The sequence below is a fragment of the Lampetra fluviatilis genome, chromosome 14, assembly GCF_964198595.1.
Source record: "Lampetra fluviatilis chromosome 14, kcLamFluv1.1, whole genome shotgun sequence".
NCBI classification, from domain to species: Eukaryota; Metazoa; Chordata; class Hyperoartia; order Petromyzontiformes; family Petromyzontidae; genus Lampetra; species Lampetra fluviatilis.
This window is the reverse complement of record NC_136288.1, coordinates 10,575,046-10,592,000: the sequence shown is the minus strand read 5'-3', so window position 1 is coordinate 10,592,000 and position 16,955 is coordinate 10,575,046. Positions and strand designations below refer to the sequence as shown.

General features: G+C 42.3%; 1 protein-coding gene across 3 annotated transcripts in view; it reads right to left on the bottom strand.

Annotated features, from left to right (window-relative positions):
- LOC144935748 (uncharacterized protein C8orf34-like) overlaps positions 1–16,955 on the bottom strand; it is a 41,515-nt gene that overhangs the window by 13,396 nt on the left and 11,164 nt on the right. For all 3 annotated transcript variants that reach the window (XM_078862492.1, XM_078862490.1, XM_078862491.1), the window contains exons 5-7: positions 15,859–15,887; positions 15,383–15,573; positions 5,151–5,332 (exon numbers count right to left, since the gene is read on the bottom strand). In XM_078862492.1, the coding sequence (XP_078718618.1) occupies positions 5,151–5,332; positions 15,383–15,573; positions 15,859–15,887 (402 nt within the window). The remainder of the gene's footprint in view (positions 1–5,150; positions 5,333–15,382; positions 15,574–15,858; positions 15,888–16,955) is intronic.

Genomic DNA, 16,955 nt, shown 5'->3' with positions numbered 1-16,955 from the left:
GTGGTGTTTTTGGCCTACCCTTCCACGCTGGCCGGACATCTTAGAAGACAGCGGGAATAGCAGCACTTTATCCCACCACATGCGGCCTGCCAACCCACTTACTGTGATGCACCGATTTATATTCACGACTGGACAGGGCCCAGCGTGATTTCGGACCTTTAGAATTGCTCGTCCAGTGTAGCGCCTACTTATCTTTCGAACGTCGATGGGCACTTTTAAATACATAATATACTGTAGCCGCCAGATATAAGCATAGCTTTTTTAAGCTCAGTTCTGATATAAGCAACACATGCTTATAGTGCACTGGTGGGGAGAATGCAAAGGTCAATTTCTGATACAAAACAATGTCGCATATAAGCACACCTCCTAACATTACTCCCAAAGGCTGTATTAATGTGCGTCTTCCGCCGTCTATATTAATAATGGCTGCTTGGGAAATACATAATGTGTGCGATGGTGTGGATATATATTGTATGTGTTTACGTATAAGCAACCGTGAATTCAACGTTGTAATGCTTTATACTGCAAATGGATTTTGTATGAAAACTGAATCTTCAAATACAGAATTTTACAATGTGTTATTGTCAAAGCTATGAAATGCTCCACGGATGTGTTTTACACTTTGTGCGCGTAGTAGCAGCTGTGTATCCTCCACCCTCAAATGATCTGTTATTGTTGTTGGTGAGGGACACTTGTTGAAAAGCTTCCAATGGCTCAGGGCTTTGATATACCAGAGAAGGGGTAAGAGACAGCACACACGAGGGGGTAGGGTGTGACTCATACAACACCCGACCACCTTTGTCTCCCCAGTGCTGACGTTTACATTACTGCACCGCACGTTTATTGAGGCTGAGTGGACTTAGGGATGGGTGCCCCCCCCCGCCCCCCAGAATCGATTCTAAGATCAATCGCCACCGATCTTCGCTGTGGGCCAGGAATGAAACTCAGTTGACTGAGTTCGTGGCACAGTCAGTCAACCACTGCGCCACCACTCCAACAGGCGGTTTGGGCACGTGATCACTTAAGAAAACACGGCACGATGGAATAGGTGGATGGCAACCATGCCCGGCCGCCTTTGCCTTCCTAGGGATTATGTTTGTTAACACACCGGACTAATTTGAGGCTGAGTCGACCTAGTGGTTGTGATGTCAGGTCGCTGGGTTCATCGCGCCGCACACACACACACACGAGTGCACAATTGATACATTTTGCTCACTTTGTTACTAAGCATTTAAATCAATCTTAAAAGAAGTCAATTGAAATCCTTAACATTGAAAATGTGAGTGTGGTGTATTTCTGGCATCATTTTGCCGTAAAACTGTTGGACATTTTTCGTGTGAAAATGTATTTTCTTGCGGTTACGTTTCTTAAAGGTCGTGCAACTTTTAACACTGAAGGGGCTTGATAATGACGGGCAGAAACACGTGGGCAAAAGCTGACGAAATACTCTCCTTTGTCTGGTGTGGGAATAAATCGAGGTTAGACGCTTGTATTTCACGTTTTAAGACTTTCCATAAAAAGCAACATAAACACACGGGCACATGTAACTCTCCAGATACAAAATAAACGCCACGTGGCTTACAGACGATAGTTGCAAGAAGGATATGTAGTTTGAAATTTTGCCATTCATTGACAATGGATATAATGGCATTTTTTTAAATCTTACATTTTTAAAAGGCGTTTGAAACAATCTTCATCATCAGTAGCCACAATCTATCCACCTATTGGCTGCAATTCCATTCTCAGTCTTGACCACCGGCCATCGTTCCTTCTAGCAGTGTCCGGCCTAAATCAACTTTACTTTTCTCAACAGTCAAAATATTTCTCCAACTTGTTCTGCCTCTCAATGCATTTCCAAGCAAAACATTCAGTGAATAGGCTCACTGTATCTTGTTCCAACAGCAGGTGCCACTTCATTGACGATATCTAGAAATATTCCATATGGTCTGGGAGCATTATCTTTTTCTTTTTTAGGTGTGTAGGGAAGCATTTAAAAAAAACAGCAAAATAAAGGTCACATACAAGCACGTGCCTACACGGATTGGGGATATGTATCAAGAGACAAAACGGGAAAACAGTTTGTGTACCTGGAACGGTGGATAAGAGCATGTTAGGGTTATTTTTGAACAGCTGAACTTGATAATACAATCACAGCAATGTGCTTCAAGAACAATTTTCAATCAGAGCAAACTACCTGCTAGGACATATGGTTATTCGACATGATCATGAACGCAAAATATTTAACAAAACTGAAAATTTCACAAAAAAAGCACAGATCGATTAATGCTTGAACTCTATTGTTGAATTTACCAGGCAAGGCCCACTGAGCCCTATGGTTCTTTTTCAGAAGCGATCTGCACAAATGATAGCTCAACGAAAAGGCTTATCGTCACGTAGAAATATATAGCAGCCAAATACTCTAAAACGCATGTTTCTAAATGTGAGAGAGGAAAATATCCACGTGAGCACGGAGAGAACACGCAAGCTCCAAATATACAGCAGCAGGCGTCAGGGTCGGGATCGAACCTACAACCTCCTGTATACCAAGCGAGGTAGTTAACATCACTCCACCTTGGCACCCCATATTTAGAGAGAGAAAGAGGAGCACATGGATTCGAGAGCGTATGCAAGTTAACCACATAATTAAAACTATTTACCAAATGCAATGGTCGGTTGAAGGGACAATAGACGGTGGTCAAAAATAATAAGAGTAGCAGCTAAGGAACGAATTGTATCGGACAAGACGTCCACCGAGGAGACCGACTGATTAAATCAGTTAACTTGCGGGATGCATTGTAGCATTGCGAGGTGACGATGAGAGGTGGTGGCACCTTAGGAAAGCCTTCATCCAGCAGAGGATTGACCGTGGCCAATGATGACTCTGATGTAGAGAAGCGTTTATGGTTGCTTGAGGGATAAGATCGCAAATCAATCATGTTAACTGTCACCCTACACTGCGGTACGTTGGATGTCACACACCCATCACCGCTTTACTTGCAGGGGCTTGCTGATATAAGTTACTGAAGTGCCCTGAAACACAAATCTTAATGCCAATATATTTACCGCTGAAGAATTTGACAGGTGGTTTCCTCCGGCAAAAACATGGATATATTTTTTTTATTTTTCCCAAACGTTTTCTCTATGCCGAATTACTCACAACTATACAGTCAGCACTGGCTTAATCAATGATTTACATAGTCCTCAGATCTCACCCCACCTAGCCAGAACACGTTTTCTGCATTGCTTTGTTGAGTTTTGTCCGGTGGTGCTGTTGGGCCCGTATGGAAGCTCTCAGCAAAAAAAAAATGTGGGACCGACTTCAATAGTGAGATGAAATGAAAAATATATATATATACAAGAGATAGTAAGATTAAAGAAACGTAGACAAAAGCAGAGATGTAGTCGTGTGATATGCCATCGAGATTCAAAGAAAATAGATATGCAATCAATTGCTTTCTTCGTATTATTCATGATTTATTCGTGATTTTAATTTGATTTGGAATTGCAAGCGGCCGTCGTGTCGTGGCTACGAACTGGCTAAGTTTGATTCTTGACCAACGTCTGATATACTGCAAACGCTCACATACGATACGTAAAACAATTGGGTGCAAGGGAGGCAGCTTTGCACCAGGCCGCACGAAGCAGCTTTGGTGAAGTATGGTCACCCTAAACCAGTATATATACAAATACTGTGTTCTTGGAATTTCTCTCACTTGATACAGCTATCGTGCTGTGACAGTTCCACCTGAAGACAGAAGCTTGTGTTGCCTCCGAAACGTCGTGATTTTTAATATTTATTTATTTATTTTCCCCCTTTTTTTTTCTTTTATTAATTTTAATTTTTTACCTACGTGACTTTACCGGAAAAAAAAACCTAAGAATATGGTCAAACACCCCTCTCCCTACAATTGACACAACATGGGGCAGTGGCTAGGTTGGCCAGGGAGTTTTTTTTTATCTTCCACCAGTGGCTTTGCAAAGGCGGCCTGTGCTGTTCTGCGCATTACAATTCGTGTTCTTTGATGCGTGCCGATCTTCTTCACAACCCCTGCACCTCGTGGTGCTTTTGCTCGATTTCCTTGTTCCGAGCAGATCGTTAGTCGGAGTGCGTCGCGGCTCTTGACTTTATTTTATCACCAAATTAGAAAAAAATACGTCTCTTCTCATGGCTTTGGTTGCCAAACTCGTGAGTTAACGTCTCGCAAAACCCCCCCTTACCCCCAACCCCCCCCCCACCCACCCAGGCACGGAAACTGGGTTGGTTTAGGGTGGCTCGCAAAAATGTTCTTTGTGGCGGTACCCCGGGGTACGAAATAATTCAAAATATTTAATTTCTGGGACATAATTTCTGGGACACAATTTTTTGCTAGGGGTGTACTTTACTCTTCGCGACTGGGGTGCCAATCAATCCGAAATCGGTGGTGCTACTCCACGATGTCGAAACGCAGCGAGGACGATTGCGCTGAAACCCTGAACGCTCGTACACACCGTAATGGTGCATCGTGTACAACTCGTCGAGATGAGTCGATTGCCACATCGCCGACCATCAACAGACTAAAAATAAGTAATATTTAAAAAAACATTTAACACGCTTTAATGAAATGTACCGTACGAGTAATGGAAGAATTCAGACATTTGTGACGATGTGTGACGAGGGGGGGAGGTGAGAAATGTGACGTCGCATCAAAATGCGCAACTTTAAATAAATATAGACAACACGTTCTACGTAATTAAATAGACTTTTTAATAAATGTTTTCTCTTACAACATCAGAGTGCAGCGCCACATTAAATACGCACTACAGTGACAATAGTTTAAAGCGATTTGAAGCAACTTCTTGGTTCTTTCGGTAAATTCACGTAGAAGGGAAATAATAAAATAATAAAAATAAAACATAATAAAATAATTCTCACGACGTTTCAGCCACAACGCAAGCAGCCGTCCTCAGGTGAAGAACAGGTCTGTCGGAAAGACAGCGTCTGAATGACACACCCCAGGCTTGGAGCGTCTATTTAAGCTGGGATGGAGGGGGAGCTTTGTGACGTCATATTTGAGGGGGGGTCTGACTTTTTGTGACAAAAATCATCTAAAATCGCGTGACGTCATTTACGGACGGCCCCTTACCCGCCCACGAGGTTCAAATGTTCGTACCGAGCAACTCCACCGCCTCGTCCAGGTGCTCGGTCACCTCCTCCACGTCATCATCGTCGTCATCGTCGTCGTCGTGAGGGGCCCCGTCTCGCCGCGTGCGGTGGCCGCGGGGAGGGGTCAACATGGCCGCCAGACGCAGTTTGTGTTGCTCGCGCTCAGCCCACGTGTTCGCTCTCCGCTGCCTGTGTTCATCGGAAGCACGTGGCGGAAAGAAAGGAGAGAGAAAAATTAACTAAATATAGATATGCTAATTTCTTCTTGATATGCAAATTCCTTTGTCAAGGCGCTCTTCCCCCTCCAACCCAGCTTTAATATATACGCTTCCAAGCCTCGTGGTGTTTCATGCACACGCTGTCTTTCCGACAGACCTGTTCTTCACCTGAGGACGGCTGCTTGCGTTGTGGCCGAAACGTCGTGAGAATTATTTTATTATGTTTTATTTTTATTATTGTATTATTTCCCTTCTACGTGACTTTACCGAAAGAACCAAGAAGATGAATCCCTGCAGTCACGAAAGCTTTAAATCGAAATTTAAATATAGATATCGATATTTTTTGGTTCTTTCGGTAAAGTCACGTAGGTAGAAATAATAATAGATCACGCCGTTTCGATCGCAACACAAAAAGCAATCGTCATCAGGTGGGACAACCACAGCAAGAAAACAAACTACTTTAATGCCAACTGAGAGAGTAAATGAGCAATGAAGCATGCACATCAGAGGTAATACAATATTCTTATTTTTACTTTAATCACATTTGCAATTGCCCGGACTGCTGCCCTAGAGCCAGTCTGGGCCTGCCCACAACCATTCCAAGCGACACGGATAGCGACAAACCACGTACATAGCCGATGATCTACCAAGGGTGGCACAGTCGGGTTTTTTACAATCGGGTTTAATTGTCTTTTTATCTTCAACCCGATCATCTGAGATTGGGAGAAATCCGGTTTGATTGGTTATAATTGCAGAACCGCACTTCGCCAACTTCTCAACGATGGGCTTCGTCCATTCCAAGCTGAGGAACTCACTGGCAGTGCCCACGATTGTGGAGAAGCTCGTGTTCATCAAGACCAACCTGCCCGCCGCATTCTACGACTACCCCGTGCCCGACGGCCCCGAGTACGATAGCAGCACCGACGAGCAAGCAGCCTAAGCCTTGGATCAGAGTTTCGTATTCATTAAACCAGGTTTTAATTAACCGAAATATGGTTTAATTGTATTAAATAAAAAAACGTGATGCCTGCCGCTGGAAAAATCAGTTTTTTCCACCCATGCTATCTACGTGGTTGGATACGTAACGGCTTGATAGAAGTTCAGCACACATACATACAAATAGGTATCCATCAAATTGAATAAATTTGTCAATTCTAGATTTGAAGCTTTCGTGACTGCAAGGATTCATATTCTTAGGTTTTTTCGGTAAAGTCACGTTGGTTAAAAATTAAAATAAATAAAAGTAAAAAAAAAATTATTTGACTTTTATTCTTAGTTTTTTTCGGTAAAGTCACGTAGGTAGAAAATTAAAATGAATAAAAGTAAAATAAAAATATTTTTTATTTTACTTTTATAAATTTTTATTTTAAATATTTACCTACGTGACTTTACCGAAAAAACCTAAGAATAGAAATGTGTCAACTTCTGGTAGATTCATTTTTTAAGGAGGGAGGGGGGGGTCGGTGAAACGTCGTTCCCTTCTCATTGCAGGAATAAAACATCGTTACTCTTTGGTTCTTTCGGTAAAGTCACATCAGGTGGGAAAGCACCTGATGAAGGACGCTTGTGTTGCACCCGAAACGTCGTCTCTGTGACTTTACCGAAAGAACCAACGAGTATGGAGTTCTGAGTCACGGAAGCTTCAAATCAAAAGAGATATCCGTATTATTTGGGTCTTTCGGTAAAGTCACGTAGATGGTTCAAAGAAAATAACCAAAAACTACGACGTTTCGATCACAACACAAGCCAGCGTCTTTCCTCCTGATGACGATCGCTTGCGTTGCGATCGAAACGTCGTCGTTTTTTGTTATTTTCTTTGAACCTATCTACGTGAAAGGACACATATGTCTGTCTATAGTTTTCTAGTTAGATTTTTATTGCTATTTCTTTTATGCCTGATGATGATTGCTTGTGTTGCAATCGAAACGTCCTATTATTTTAATTTATTATTTTATTTTTAGACGTGACTTAACCGAAAGAACCAAAGAATAATTCCTGCAGTCACGAAAGCTCCAAATTAAGACTATCTACGTGACTTTACCGAAAGACCCACAGAATATGAATTGCTGCAGTCACGAAAGCTTTAAGTCAAGATTAAATAGAGACATTTACGTAAACCCCCCGACAACGTTGCATGTAAATGACTTGATTTTTGTTGTTGATGTTGTGAAATTATAGCAGACTGCGAATACCACCGAATGTTGTCGTTTTAGACTTGAGGCTTAAAAAGCAAATTATGCACCGGGCATCACAACTACCATAATCCTTTCGCGTGCAACAGTAACACCTCCAAGTTGTATTCACATCGCGAACCTTGGCCTGACACGGAGGCTTAATAACGGGAGTGGTGCGGTGTGACTGTGCGAAATTCCGTCGCCATTCGATTTCATTATTTTGTTTCGCACTGTGGTGAATGTTCACGGTGTGCAACCTCGTGAGAAGTTAACAACATCGGCTCTTTAACTCGCGAACACATGCGTGCCTTCAGCTTCATGCATACAGTAAAGTGTAGTTGGTTCGCAAAAAGGTTGCGAGTTCAAACTTATACCTCGGGGGGGAGGCTTGACTTGGCTCATCATCCCTCTGGGGTCAATTAAATGAGTACCTCATTGTGCGGGATTGTCCATATTAACAGACCCGTCCTCGACACAGAAATGTGGAATGTCCTACAACGAGCCCAGGGTGGTAACGAGGAGATTATGAGCATCGCCCCGTTGCCTATTTGAAAAAGAACTCACTCATTTTTCGATTTAAAGCTTTCGTGACTGCAGGGATTCAAGAAGAAGAACTCACTCAGATGTTGACCATCTTGATCTTGAGAATCGATATTTATGGTCACATCGTTACACTCCTAAACAAGAGGGCATTGTAACACGTAGGCTTTCGCGACCAATATTATTCATAGAGAGACAGAGCAGAGCCTCACCATTCTGGCGAATTGCCCGATGATGCTGGATGCAATTACGAGCGAAACGTCGTACTCAAAAAAATTTTAATGTTGTGGTTTCACGCTTCAACACACCGGTGGGCTAAAGCAGTGCACTATTTGTCTTTTGTCAACGTGACACTTTTTTACTGATTGGCCGTGTCGGGTGGTGGAGGGTTACGACACATTTATAAATAACGCGATCTAAACCCAAAAACGCTGATTATGAAGAGGGCATTGTTGAAACTTCACGCGGTAACCACTCGACATTTTCTGCACACCTCACAGCGGTTTCCAAAGGACAACCGTACACAATTATAATGCGCTGATGAGGGGGTATATATATTATGCAAGTTCAGTGCACTGGATTCAATTCACAACGGTATGCATCATCTAGATTTGAAGCTTTCGTGACTGCAAGGAATCATATTCTTAGGTTTTTTCGGTAAAGTCACGTAGGTAAAACATCAAAATTAATGAAAATAAAATAAAACAAAAACAAAAATCACGACGTTTTGCCTCCGAAACGTCGTGATTTTTGTTTTTGTTTTATTTTATTTTCATTAATTTTGATGTTTTACCTACGTGACTTTACCGAAAAAACCTAAGAATATGGTATGCATCATCATTTGGGTCACGTGCCTTAGCTGCTGGTAATCATCGCCGTACATGGGAATGAGTGCTTCTGTTGACCAATTGGGACTTCCTCTCCACTTGATACAGATTTTTTGCTGTGACAGTTTCACCTGAAGACGGAAGCTTGTGTTGCCTCCGAAACGTCGTGGTTTTATTGTTTTTATTTTGTATTAATTTTAATTTCATTTTTTTACCTACGTGACTTTACCGAAAGAACTAAGAATATAACGATCCCTTGCCGTTCATCATGCCGACATCAGCACAGGTCCACTGCACAGCGGGGGCCTGATGAATGATCCTTGAGATCCATGTTAAGGGCAAACATTTTGCAGCCAATGTGGCAGTGTTAGAGCCTTTTTGGGGTAATGGAAACCTAACATTTTTAAGAGCCCATATTAGTAACAGAGAGCTTCTTTTTACGGCTGTAATTAATGTACAGTTTGAAATGGAAAATGTGATGTTTTGTTTTTTTAAACCAAATGCCGTCAGTGTTCACCTCTGACGCTCATTTCGGTACATCATGTGTGTGATATAAAAGTTAAATGGGGGGGGGGAAGGTTTTAGCATCTGATAATGCTAAAGTTGGGGTGTAGATTAAAAACTATTTTAGATTAAAGAGGCTTTCATCCATCCTTTGGGAATAAAAGAAGTGTAAATCCACCCACTGAATAAACACTTCATAGGATCTAATCTTAACATGCAAAGCATGCTGGGATTCCTGTTATGTTTTTGTTGTTGAGGATTTTTTTGCTTTTGTGCGATCAAGGTCGTAAATGCTTCGTGCCGACTAAAAAGGGTAAACAGTCACACATCCAGCACCTGTTTTGGAGCGACATTGCCCAGCATTACATGAGCACGAGCTTGATAACATGAGTTCAACCCCTGGCCAGGCCAAATTTCAGTGATATCTGAACTGGTGACTTCCCTGCCTCACCACAACTGGCACCGACGAGCTTGGTGAAGTATGGTCAAACAACTCCCATGCCTGACACGGCAGTGAGATGCCTTCATCCAGCAGTAGTTCAACAAAGGATTGTACATCATTATTTTTAAATCCTTTATATTAAGTTCACTTGCTTGGTTGCTTGCGCGCTTACGACCGTGCAAATCTTTCGGTCGTTTTTTAACCCACTTCCCGTGATCCAATCGAGCTGACATTTTGCACACAGACTCGTTGTGCGTGACAATTAATTTTCGTGAAAAATGTTTTGAAAAATTTTTACACTTTTTAGGAATTTTTTTTTATATGTAATTGCCAATTGCTTAATGGTGGCAAGCAATCATCTGACCCATAGGTGGCAGCCATCTCAAGCCAGAGGACGAGAGGACTCTAGCCGCCACGCATATAAAGGATTTAGAGTGAAAAACTTTGTTTTTACGGGTTAATTTTTTCTTTTTCTTTGGTGGGGGTTTTACATGGCCGGACTAAAACCTCGTGGACAGCCTATGCCAGTGATGTACATTAATATTCCAAACGATTGTAGCATCTGGTTAAGTGTTACGTAGACAATGTTTGCAAGGCTACACAAGAATGCGCAAAAAAAATGTCTGTTCGGTGGGTGAAGCAGTGGCAAAGCAAATTGCCCCTACAAAACACATTTCTGAGAAGCTGCCAACACGCTTACGTGACAGCAAGAACTTCACTGCTTTGTAGGCACACTGTTCGTTGATAATAATGATACAAAAATTAAAACAAGGGTTTGTTTAACATTGACATTTGCAACACAGAATACAGTACAAATTTTAATCAATCTAAGAAAGCAGGAATAAAAAAGAGGTAAAATAGTTACGGGACGAAATATTAAGAACAGCATGTATGCAACCTAAAAAAATACTTATTGAATCTATAATTTAGCAAATACTGTACAGTAAAATGTTCTTAAAGTAGGTTATGTAATTATTTATACAGAAATTATAAAATGTATTCATTTGATATGAGAAATATTCACAACGAAGAAGTGCATTTCTTCTTTAAATAGCATACAATGATTTATGCATGATTCAGAGGAATTTCTTCCCACGATTACTTACGCAATTGTTTTTCCTGTGCATAAACGTGCTGTGCGTTTATATATTAATTTAATTAATGTGCCTCGTCGTCATTGTTCAGCCATTGTCTATCTACTGCTGGATAAAGGAATTTTCACCGTCACCATCTCTTATGGCCCTACAATGCCACAATTCATCCCACTCCAACACACGCACTTAACTCGCTGTTCTTTCTCCTTTCGCACACACACGCACATAAAACAGCATTGATATGAATTGCTGCTACTGCTGCAACACTAGAAGCTAACATACTGCGAATGTATATGCGAGCTGCTTATTACTGATTGTGAAATGTATCACATTCAGATCTTTCTCTAGCCACTACTGGATGAGGGCCTGTTGTTTGGGGATTGATTTGACCATACTTCACCACTCTGGTCATTTTAGCTTGGCGAAAAATTTAATTTGCTGCACTGTTCTCTGTTGACAATAAGTCCCCACAGCAGCCGACAACGCCTGTTTCATGCAGGGAGATGGGTCATCAAAGCACTACCCAGGCGCTATCCAGATTAACACCTGCTTAGCTTCCCAGATCTCATGAGATTGGGCAACGTCATGGGTGATTTGGTCAAAGGCTTCACGCGGAATACGCAGGCTAGTGAGACCCTGGTCACTTATTAAAAGAGAATTGTAAAAATACGAATTATTTGAATTGTGCTCCTGGAGGCATTTGCTTGGGAGTTCTTGGACTGAAAGGAGAGGAAACCTGAACGCAAACTGGTACGGCAAGTAGGAAACCCAGAGTGCGTATGAAATGTAATCAATTTCAGTAACTGTTTGTGCACGTAACTAGAAGAGTCACAGAGAACCTGGAGAAATTGGTCATGCCAGGAATAATTGAATGGAAATGAGCTTTAGGTGACTCTGAAGCTAGACAGTGACTGGATGATGGAGTAGAGAAGCTTACCTGGGGAAAAAGGGGTAAGATTGAAGGAGGAAAGCCAAGAGCATGAGACCAGGGAATGCAATCTGCCACAGGAATCACTGAAGGTCGATAACGACTTCCAGACAACAAGCGGACGGACAAACGGACGGACGGACGAACTAACGATGTTTCATCTTAATTAGAAGCTTTCGTGACTGCAGGAATCCATACTCTTTGGTTCTTTCGGTCAAGTCACGTAGGTAGAAAATAAATCACGACGTTTCGGGCGCAACACAAGCGTCCGTCATCAGGTGCTTTCCCACCTGATGTGACTTTGCCGAAAGAACCAAAGAGTAACGATGTTTTGTTCCGATTTAAAGATTTCGTGACTGCAGGGATTCATCTTCTTGGTTCTTTATTTTCTTTTCCATTCTACGTGACTTTACCGAAAGATGTTTTATTCCTGCAATGAGAAGGGAACGACGTTAGACCGACCCCCACTCCCTCTTTAAAAAATTAATCTACCAGAAGTTGACAAATTTATTCAATTTGATGGATACCCATTTGTATGTATGTGTGCTGAACTTCTATCGAGCCGTACGTATCCAACCACGTAGATAGCATGGGTGGAAAAAAAACAGATTTTTCCAGCGGCAGGCATCGGGTTTTTTTTATTTAATACAATTAAACCCGATTTCGGGGAATTAAAACCTGGTTTAATGAATACGAAACTCTGATCCAAGGCTTAGGCTGCTTCCCTGTCGGTGCTGCTATCGTACTCGGGGGGGCGTCGGGCACGGGGTAGTCGTAGAATGCGGCGGGCAGGTTGGTCTTGATGAACACGAGCTTCTCCTACACAATCGTGGGCGCCAGTGAGTTCCTTAGCTTGGAATGGATGAAGCCCATCGTTGAGAAGTGCGGTTCTGCAATTAGAACCAATTAAACCGGATTTCTCCCAATCTCAGATGATCGGGTTTAATATAAAAAGACAATTAAACCCGATTGTAAAAACCCGACTGTGCCACCCTTGGTAGACTGCCGATGTCAAAGCATCGGCTATGTACGTGGTTTGTCGCTATCCGTGTCGCTTGGAATGGTTGTGGGCAGGCCCGGACTGGCTCTGGGGCAGCAGTCCGGGCAATTGAAAATGTGATTAAAGTAAAAAATAAAAATATTGTATTACCTCTGAAGTGCACGCTTCATTGCTTATTTAATCTCTCGGTTGGCATTAAAGTCCCCACTTTCGGCAGCCCCAAAGATTCATCGTCACCGGCCCATTTGTTTTTTTGGACCATCCCAAATGGTACCAATGAGATCGCACAGCGAATTTGGGCCCTGTGTGTTTGCAAATGATTGCTGCAATTTTTAGTCCCAGCCCGTCGCTGTTTGTTGGGGGCCAGAATCAGAGGTCGCAACCGGGTACCCGATACCCGTACCCTACCCGATACCCAGCTACCCGTACTCGGCCGGGTACAGGTACCCGTTTGCGACCCTGGTGCGGCCGGGTACGGGTAGACCGTGAGTCACTGGTGAGTCACCGTTTGTCACTCATTTCCCAACGTCTTGTCTCTTCTCACAATTCAAGTTCCTAGAATCAACCCACCCGCGCCTGCAACATGGCTTCATCCCAGAGGTCGCAATCAGGTACCCGATACCCGTTTGCGACCCTGGTGCGGCCGGGTACGGGTAAGGAATCAAAACCCGTTTGCGACCTCTGGGCCAGATCCTTAAACTAACACCAATAACAACACCAATCCAATCCAATCAAGCGCTAGCCGGCACGCTTCGCCTGCTCCGTCGCCAGCTTCGGCGAAGCAGCTCTGCACATGCGCGGCTTTACGTCGTTCACGCAAGCGACGGAGTCAAAGCTGTCAATCACGGTCAGGGCTCCCAAAGGGGGGTTTGGTGTTGGGACCACGTGGTAATTGCTTCCCTCAAGCCAATTCATGCGCTACGTGAAGCTTATCTTGAGCAAAAGTGTTGAAATTGTTTTTTATTTTTTGTGGGGGGGGGGGGAATTGTTTTCGTCTGAGTGTAGTAATTGAAACGGTGGCTTTTTTGTTTGTTGGTCAAATCCTTCAACCTGTCTTTCACGCCGCAGTAAACCAGAGTTAGTCAATCAGCACATCGGACACGGTGGGGCAAAGTGTGGGTGCCTCCCACTTCTAAGACGTCTGCACAGCGTGCAACTGTAGACAAAATAGCCTCTTTGCAATGGGATGAGCAACAATTCGCAGGGCTGAACCTTGAGCCTTATTTTTACTATGTATATTTCCATTATACTGGAAAGCTAATCCGCATTTCTTTTGATGCAGATATCTTGGTGGGAACACAAAGGCTTGGGTCTCAGCAGTTGCAAGGATTTCATTTGTCCTTTGTTATCATGTATAGCCATTGAACATGTCAAACAAGCACCTCCTTTTTTCCTTTGTGTGTATCCTAGCATTTTTTTAAATCTTTGTTTGCATTAAATCCCCTTTTCTCCATTTACTTTAGCAGAATTTATTCAAGAAGCTTTGTACATTGTGTGGGAATATGTCTAGAATTATCCTTAATTTAATATTTTAGACAAATCAGCACTGTAGCATATTATCTTCGCCAAGAATATTTCTCAACTTCCCTAAAACGGAATTGACTCATGATACGTGCATCGAATAGCAACTATAAGAAGTAAGATTTTTCTTGAATTATTCAATTTATATGGATAAATTTCCTCAAGATGAACTACCACACAAACTACAAAGCTATACTATGGAACAATTACATATTAAACAGACAATCGGTTCATCTTCTTGGTTCTTGCGGTAAAGTCACGTAGAAGGGAAATAATATAATAATAAAAATATAACATAATAAAATACAATTATGTGTTATTTTTTTTATTTTATTATTTCCCTTCTACGTGACTTCACCGAAAGAACCAAGAAGATGAATCCCTGCAGTCACGAAAGCTTTAAATCGAAAATCAAAGCAATCGGTTGACGAGTACTCATATATAAACAGATGAGGATATACATCAAATACAATTCCAAGTGTTATACCACGTCTTAATTTTGGAGCTTTCGTGACTGCAGGAATTATTCTTTGGTTCTTTCGGTAAAGTCACGTATAAAGATAAAATAATAAATTAAATAATAGCATACTACGACGTTTCGATTGCAACACAAGCAGTCATCATCAGGTATAAAAGAAATAGCGACAAAAATCTAACCAGAAAACTATAGACAGACATATAAGCAGACAGATATCACAAAGATACACAGAGAGAGAACACGAAACGTCGTAGTATGCTATTATTTAATTTATTATTTTATCTTTATACGTGACTTTACCGAAAGAACCAAAGAAGTTATACCACGTGTCGTTGTTGTTGTTTGCCATGACATCCGACATTTCGCTGAACGTGCTGCGAGCCTCATCGGGAAAATCACTTCAGACAGAGAGTAAGCGCACAGAGAGGAGCTCCCAAACAACGCGATGAGAGGCTGTAAAACGTCGGACTTCGCGCCGAAAGCGCAACTCACGGGCACCAACCCGGACCTCACCCCGTGTTGGCGGCTTGCGCGTCGGACGCCCCGAGACCTCCCTGCTGTTTGATCGTCGGCAGGAGCAACACTTCGGCAGCGAGCAGGTCTGCTCCAACCTCGTCCTGCACTCGCCCTCGCCTGCGGGGTAGGCGAGCCCGTGCCACCCTCGGCCGCTGCTCGGCTGTCATCCTCTCGCCATTATCAGACACCTGACCCCCCCCCCCCCAGAGAGAGAGCTCTTTAAGTGGCTGGGCGGTGCGAGCGCATGGGGACAGAATGAGGGTCGAGGCTGCAATCAATATTGTCAAGCAGCATCCGGTGCGCATATTGCGACGGAATATTTCAAGTATTTTTTTTTTCCCGAACAACTTTGCTTGTTTCTTTAACAGCGCATCAGAAATCTCGTTAATTGTTTTTTTTTTGAGAATAAGAGCCAGTTTGTGCAAGTTGTAATCTTTTAAGATAATTGCAGGAAATTGATATGGAACGCGTACCTTTCCAAGGGTGTCATCTGCAATAATTCCTGTAAAATATAAACACTTCATAGTTATATTTTCTAGGCTATGATATCTTCACGATGTCTGAGAGGAAAAAAAAACAGTTTCATGTAAAACGTATCCATAATATGAATGCATATTATGCCAGTGTTACATGACAACATGGGTATGTCACATGAGGTTATGCAAATTATTTTGAAATGATGACGATGATGACCACAATGTGACTGGATGTCAAACATCAAACACTGCACGGGTTGGAAGACAGTGTCAGAGAGAGGGAGATGGGTAGGAGCACTGCTATGCTATTATTTGGCTTCTAGAAATTTCCACACAATAATGCACTTTATTGAGCTATCATTTAGCCATGTTGCTTCTGATAAATAAGCTGCATAGCTCAGTGGACCTTACCTGGTAAAATAAAGATAGTTTATGATAATAGGTTTTCCCCCTTTTTTCTGGCAACAAAACAGGTGCGAAGATGTTAAAACAACCAAACTGAAACCTTTTATGAGGAATCATGTCTGCATTAACCACAATGCGTGTGGTTAGAATGCAAACAAAAAACGTACTCTGATAATATATGCGTTGTCCTTGAAACTGATTGGTCCACACCAGAGACAGCTTTCTTTTGAGCCTCGTCTCAAAAGGCCTCCTCTGGTCCAACACCGTTTGAGACTAACCTCAAAAGAAATCTGTCTCTGGTGTGGACCAATCAGTTTCAAACACAATGCATATATTATCAGAGTATGTTTTTTGTTTGCATTCTGACCACAAGCATTGTGGTTAATGCAGACATGATTCCTTGTAAAAAGGTTTCAGTTTGGTGTTTTAACATCTTAACACCTGTTTTGTTGCTAGAAAAAAGGGCGAAAACCTATCATCATATTTTGGTACTGGCAAAGGAGGTCCCATGTTCATGATAGTTTAGCTTAATAGGTGCCGGTGTAAAGGCAATGGTCATGGTTTAATGGCAAATGATGCCCAGGGACCATAGTGTGTACAATATTAATTTCCTTAAAATAAAAGCAAGTGGTCTATTTAAACTGCCAAGGGGCTGTTTAAGTTCGTGGCATCTTCACTTATCGTGACCC